Consider the following 6,692-nt stretch of genomic DNA (forward strand, 5'->3'; position numbering starts at 1 on the left):
ACCTGCTGCGTATGAGTCATCCAGCTCAGGTATTAGTCCTGTCTGGACAGTTCAGGAAGCTCCGTGTAATGTGTTTATGTACCGCAGCCAGTCTGCACCCAGCTTTCCCAAGGTCCTGAATTTTATAATTGTTTTTTTGAGCAGAACCACCTGGTACAGGGATTGAACAAGATATGTGCTTGCATCAGTGTAGCGTCAGCATTCTCAAGGTATGTTTGGTTCACAATGCATAAAAACAAATGGTAGGTTGGACATTGTGTCCTATCTGCAGGCAGCATGTTATAGAGCAAACGGAGCAGAGAAGGTTGTACAAAGTGTTCTATCTATAGGTATTATGTTATAGAGCAGGAGGAGCTGAGCACATTGTATATAGTGTCCTATCTGCAGGCAGCATGTTATAGAGCAGGTGGAGCTGAGCACATTGTATATAGTGTCCTATCTGCAGGCAGCATGTTATAGAGCAGCAGGAGAAGTGCAGATAGTACATAGTGTCTTTTTATTGGAGTAATAAAATAATTTCAATATCTCTCCTTTAGACGGATTATTTCCACCTTTTCCTGTGCGTTGCGATAATTGTTCTTTATGGGGAGGACGTTATAGAGCAGCAGCTGCCCACTGACCAGATGCTGCTGCATTTCAGTAACTTGGCTATGCACATGAATGGAGAGCTGGTCCTCAAGAAGGTGAGAAGACTTTGTAGTAACATGTAACCAGAATTTCATTTCAAAAGTAAATCCCCAGCCTGCGCTTCATATATTTGGTGTTCTCTAACATGATTCATTTATTATCATTTGCAGCCTAGAATGAGTCTCAAAAACAACAAACTAAAACAAACTACACTCACCGGCCACTTTATTAGGTACACCATGCTAGTAACGGGTTGGACCCCCTTTTGCCTTCAGAACTGCCTCAATTCTTCGTGGCATAGATACAACAAGGTGCTGGAAGCTCCTCAGAGATTTTGGTCCATATTGACATGATGGCATCACACAGTTGCCGCAGATTTGTCGGCTGCACATCCATGATGCGAATCTCCCGTTCCACCACATCCCAAAGATGCTCTATTGGATTGAGATCTGGTGACTGTGGAGGCCATTTGAGTCCAGTGACCTCATTGTCCTGTTCAAGAAACCAGTCTGAGATGATTCCAGCTTTATGACATGGCGCATTATCCTGCTGAAAGTAGCCATCAGATGTTACAGGGTACATTGTGCTCATAAAGGGATGGACAGGGTCAGCAACAATACTCAGGTAGGCTGTGGCGTTGTACCAAGGGGCCCAAAGAGTGCCAAGAAAATATTCCCCACACCATGACACCACCACCACCAGCCTGAACCGCTGATACAAGGCAGGATGGATCCATGCTTTCATGTTGTTGACGCCAAATTCTGACCCTACCATCCGAATGTCGCAGCAGAAATCGAGACTCATCAGACCAGGCAACGTTTTTCCAATCTTCTACTGTCCAATTTCGATGAGCTTGTGCAAATTGTAGCCTCAGTTTCCTGTTCTTAGCTGAAAGGAGTGGCACCCGGTGTGGTCTTCTGCTGCTGTAGCCCATCTACCTCAAAGTTCGACGTACTGTGCGTTCAGAGATGCTCTTCTGCCTACCTTGGTTGTAAAGGGTGGCGATTTGAGTCACTGTTGCCTTTCTATCAGCTCGAACCAGTCTGCCCATTCTCCTCTGATCTCTGGCATCAACAAGGCATTTCCGCCCACAGAACTGCCGCTCACTGGATGTTTTTTTTTTTTGGACCATTCTCTGTAAACCCTAGAGATGGTTGTGTGTGAAAATCCCAGTAGATCAGCAGTTTCTGAAATCCTCAGACCAGCCCTTCTGGCACCAACAACCAGGCCACGTTCAAAGGCCACAAATCACCTTTCTTCCCCATACTGATGCTCGGGAGAACTGCAGGAGATTGTCTTGATCATGTCTACATGCCTAAATGCACTGAATTGCCGCCATGTGATTGGCTGATTAGAAATTAAGTGTTAACGAGCAGTTGGACAGGTGTACCTAATAAAGTGGCCTGTGAGTGTATATGATGTATAACAAGAGGAAAGTGTTTGTTCTTCCCTTACTTTATCATCCTTCCTCCTTCCCTATCCTTTTTACTCCGCTAATAAGAAGGGGCAGAATCTCACCAATGTGTCATATTACATAGAAACTCTATGGAGAGGGGAGGGGGAGGAGTGAGTCACAGGAGCTAAATCTCCACACAGCTGCCAAGAGACAACACTTCTAATATCCTTTTACCCTGCTCACAAGAAGGGGCAGAATCTCAATGAGGTGTCAGATTACATAGTGGTCTATGGAGAGGGGGGACGCAGTGAGTCTGCACCCAAGCAGCAGAGAGTTTGCCTTTTTACTTTGTTCACAAGAAGAGAAAGTCTCACTGAGGTGTCATATTACATAGAAGTCTATGGAGAGAGAGGGAGAGGCAGTGATTCACAGCAGCTAGGTCTCTACATAGCAGCACAGAGGTCTATGATTACTTGCTAGGTCTACATGCAATAGTCCAGAGAGAAACCCCTACCAATATCCTTTTTTTTCTGCTTACAAAAAGGGACAAAATCTCAGATTACATAGATACTCTATATAGAGGGGCGGTGGAACAGTGAGTCGCAGGAGCTGGGTCTCTACACAGCAGCACAGCGGTGTCTTATTATATAGAAGCTCAGTATAGAGGGGAGGGGGCAGTGAGTCACAGCAGCTGGGTCTCTACACAGCAGCACAGAGGTGTCTGATTATATAGAAGCTCTATGGAGAGGGGGGGGCAGTGAGTTACAGCAGCTAGGTCACTACACAGAAGCACAGAGGTGTCTGATTACATAGAAGCCCTGTGGAGAGGGAGGGGGCAGTGAGTCTCAGCAGCTAGGTCTATACACAGCAGCACAGAGGTGTCTGATTACATAGAAGCTCCGTATAGGGGGAGGGTCTCTACTCTGTAATTAAATCCCCCATGCAGCCCAAGAGGGAAGAGGAGCCACTGGGAGCGCCATAAGGTATGTATGTAAGTTTATCTTTTTATACACCCGTGTATAAGCCGAGTTGGTTTTTTCAGCACATTTTTTGTACTGAAAAACTCAGCTTGTACACAAGTATATACGGTAGTTTTGATAACATTGAAGAAACTTTTGATCCTGCCATCGTTTTTCCAAATTTTCTGAACTTTTTTTTTTTCCTTGCAGGCGAGGAGTTTACTTTATCAGTTTCGTCTCTTGCCCAAAATCCCCTGCAGCCTCCACGACCTGTGTAAGTTGTGTGGCCCCGGGATGTGGGACAGCGGTTACATACCTACCATAGAATGCACGGGGGAACACCCAGACCCCAAAAGTTGTCTGTACGGAGGAACCGTAGAAGAGCCCACCCCGACCTCGCCCAAAGACGGCAAGAAAAAACACAAGCCGCTCGATGTTTTTACCTTTAGGAAATAGAAAAGTTTCCTACAAATGGAAAGCAACAGACAGGCGGCGCCGGGCAGAATTCGGATTTGGGTCGGGAATGGTTCTGTATGATACGTGACTGGTGAGGACCTGGGCTACAAAGTTTTCCAGAAGCTTCTCGATTCTAGTTATGAAGCCTTTGCCAGCGAAGCACAATCCTTGTACCTCTCTTCTCCCCTCTATTATCAATCAAATAAATCTGTTGGTGGGATTTTAAAACCAATCAGTGTTTTTTTGTTTTTTAAAGTAAATTTATTTTTAATTATTTTTTTGTTTATTATTATTGCACACGGAAACCCAATCAGGTGACTTATGACCAATACTAGAATCTTTTCCACTGCAGTGCATCATGGGGGATGTATGATTTACTTGAAGTCGGTTCTGTTATGTACATTATACTGTTCATAGCAGTGTAAATAAATTGCTTTTTTTTCACAGCTGTGTTGTCCTTTTGGAATTTTTGGGAAAAAAAAAAACTCCATCCATTACTCAATACCAATTTCCCATGCCCAATTATGTTTCTATAATTTTTTTAACACATTTTATCATTGGTATTTTACGTGGGGGTGGAAGTACACAATGGGGGTCATTTACTAAGGGCCCGATTCGCGTTTTCCCGACGTGTTACCCGAATATTTCCGATTTGCGTTGATTTTCCCTGAATTGCCCCGTGATTTTGGCGCACGCGATCGGATTGTGGCGCATCGGCGCTGCCATGCACGCGACGGAAATCGGGCGGCGTGGCCGAACGAAAACCCGACGGATTCGGAAAAACCGCCGCATTTAAAAAACAAAAAGTGTCGTGGAGCTTGCACTTAACTTCACCAGGAATAAGCCGGTGAACTTGAGTGCATTTCAGCTGACTTCAGCGCAGCAGCGCCACCTGGTGGATGTTGGAGGAACTACCTTAGTGAATCCCGGCTGGACCCAAATCCACCGCAGAGAACGCGCCGCTGGATCGCGAATGGACCAGGTAAGTACATCTGCCCCAATGTGTGTGATTTGACCTTTTTTTTGACAATTTTTGTGTGTTGTCCTTTTTATTTTTTTACATATTTTCAGACTTTATTGGGGGGTTTTTTAAACTTTTTTTTTTTTTTCTACATTTTACTTTGTCCCACAAGGGGGCGCTGACATGAGATAATTTGTTCTCTTGGATAGATATCCCAGGCAGCCCCTGGGTTTGTCAGTAGACCCCAGGCTGCCGTGCGACACCATCAGCACCCCACGATCAGTGCTGCAGGGTGTCAATGCCCTCTGCACCCGCTTAGACACCATGGTCCAGTTTTGACCACGGTGTCTAAGGAGTATTTTAATAAAATACAGAAAAGAAAAGCTGTATACGAGTATATTAGTCCATGGTCCATTCATCCTTGTTCCCTTTTGGGAAAAGCAAATTAGGTTTGTAGAATTTTTTGGCAGTGATGTATGTGGTTTCTCTAAACCCCAAGCTCCACAACCCTTTCTAATGTTGCACCTACACTTTTAATAGCTCTGCTACCTGAGTATCCTGCAGGAACAGAGAAGAGGACATGTTGAAATCCACCTTTTCTCTGATATTTGCTTTTAGGGGCGCTTTCATACATAGGGATGCATCAGCCATGAGGGGAGTTGAGCCTCTTGCCTCAGGCAGCACCACCTGTATCAAGATGGGGGCAGCATTAGGGTCGCAGTTATCTGTACTGCTACTTTAAAAATAGTGACTTCTCATAGGTGATGTCAGCACGGGTGTGAGACACTGCATGGAGAACCCACTTAGTGATAAATAACCTGATATATTACCACTGTAAGTGGCTGAGGGGGCACCATTTTATAGTTTGAGTTTAGGTTTACCCATTTTAAAGGGGTTGGCCACTTTACCTCATGTTTTTGTAATGTGTGTGAGGGGGAAGGATATCAGGTAATTTACCAATATACATCTATGAATAGTTCTGCTCCGCTTTCCTGATATGTAAAGTGAAGCCTCCAGTCTTTTACCTCATCAGCCAGAGATTCCTGACCATAAAATGGCCGCAGATGGAGGGTCATGTGATCTCTATCTGACCATGAGCAATCTCCCTGCCAGGTGACCCCTCCCCAAATCTAAAACTATAGTGTCTTTGGAGCTCAATCAGAGATTTCAGTATAATTAAAGGGGTTGGCCACTCCTTTACATAAGTTGCCAATATGCCTTTACTGCCTTAATAATTATTCCTTGAATGTTTATTAAGTGATTCAGCAGTCCTGCTACTTACTTTAGTGCTGTCTGCAAACTCTCCATGGATCTTTGTTCTTATGTCTGAGCTCTGATGAATAGGAGGAGCTGCAGCAGGAGATTATTACTCTTCCTACTACCTCCTGTGTCAGTCAGTGAGATGGACTGGGAGAGAAAGAGGCACGATGGGTAACGCCATTAGGAGTGAGAAATGGGAAGTTGTGTGTATACAGAGAGCAGCATGAGGAGAACAGGGAATGGCTGAAGCTCTCAAAGGAGGCAAAGACACTGGTACATATACATGCAGAGACATGTCTAATGGAAGAGAGTTATTGGAAAGGAACACTCCAATCTGAGCTTATTCATTGAATGGAGGAGCAGGACTCTTTCTCAATGTATTCCTAGAACGTGGAGTCCTGCTCCTCCCTCCAGACCCTGTACAAGGTGTAATACAATGAATCAGCTGGGACTGGAGTGTTCCTTTAAACAAACTACAGAGGGATCGAGTCCCCCATAAATAATCATCGGTTGCTGTCAGGCATGAAGATTTCCTTTCATCCTGGTAACTAATTAAAACTTTCTATTATTCACAATGATATCTGGTTAGCAGTGATCTGCACGCCAAGCTGTCTCCGTAATTGGCGATATACTCCCTATGATCTTTGTTTTTCAGTAATCACTGAAGTGTAAATGTTTGAGGAGCTCATTTGTGCCCGGCGAAGCGGCAGTCAACACCAGGCGCCAAACATGATACCGGCAATGCGAGTGTTTATAGAGGAAGCGGCAATTAAAAATACACAATCGCCTTCTCGACTCGTTTGGGATGATCAACATCTTGGAGGCTTATCTGGTTCCCGTTGTAGGAGTGTTGGGAAGACGACAAAGTATCCTACCCACACTCCCCCGACTACTATGGCGCATATTGTGATGGTATCTCTTTTGGGTGGGGAGGTGGGGGGACACCCAACTTCGCCCAATGAAGTCCTCTAGAATTACGGCTTCAAAAAGCGACATAGGGCATTGTGTTCCGTTTTAATTCTCAATGCACAAC

The 6,692-nt window shown here is 44.8% G+C and overlaps 1 protein-coding gene across 2 annotated transcripts in view; it reads left to right on the forward strand.

Moving 5' to 3' along the window:
* Positions 1-3,884, forward strand: part of TBC1D16 (TBC1 domain family member 16) — a 30,883-nt gene extending 26,999 nt beyond the window's left edge. For both annotated transcript variants that reach the window (XM_072112341.1, XM_072112340.1), the window contains exons 11-12: positions 537-683; positions 3,193-3,884. In XM_072112341.1, coding sequence (XP_071968442.1) covers positions 537-683; positions 3,193-3,438 — 393 coding nt within the window. In that variant the 3' untranslated portion in view covers positions 3,439-3,884. The remainder of the gene's footprint in view (positions 1-536; positions 684-3,192) is intronic.
* The last annotated feature ends 2,808 nt before the right edge of the window (positions 3,885-6,692 follow it).

This window comes from Engystomops pustulosus, chromosome 6 (genome assembly GCF_040894005.1).
Source record: "Engystomops pustulosus chromosome 6, aEngPut4.maternal, whole genome shotgun sequence".
Taxonomy (NCBI): domain Eukaryota; kingdom Metazoa; phylum Chordata; class Amphibia; order Anura; family Leptodactylidae; genus Engystomops; species Engystomops pustulosus.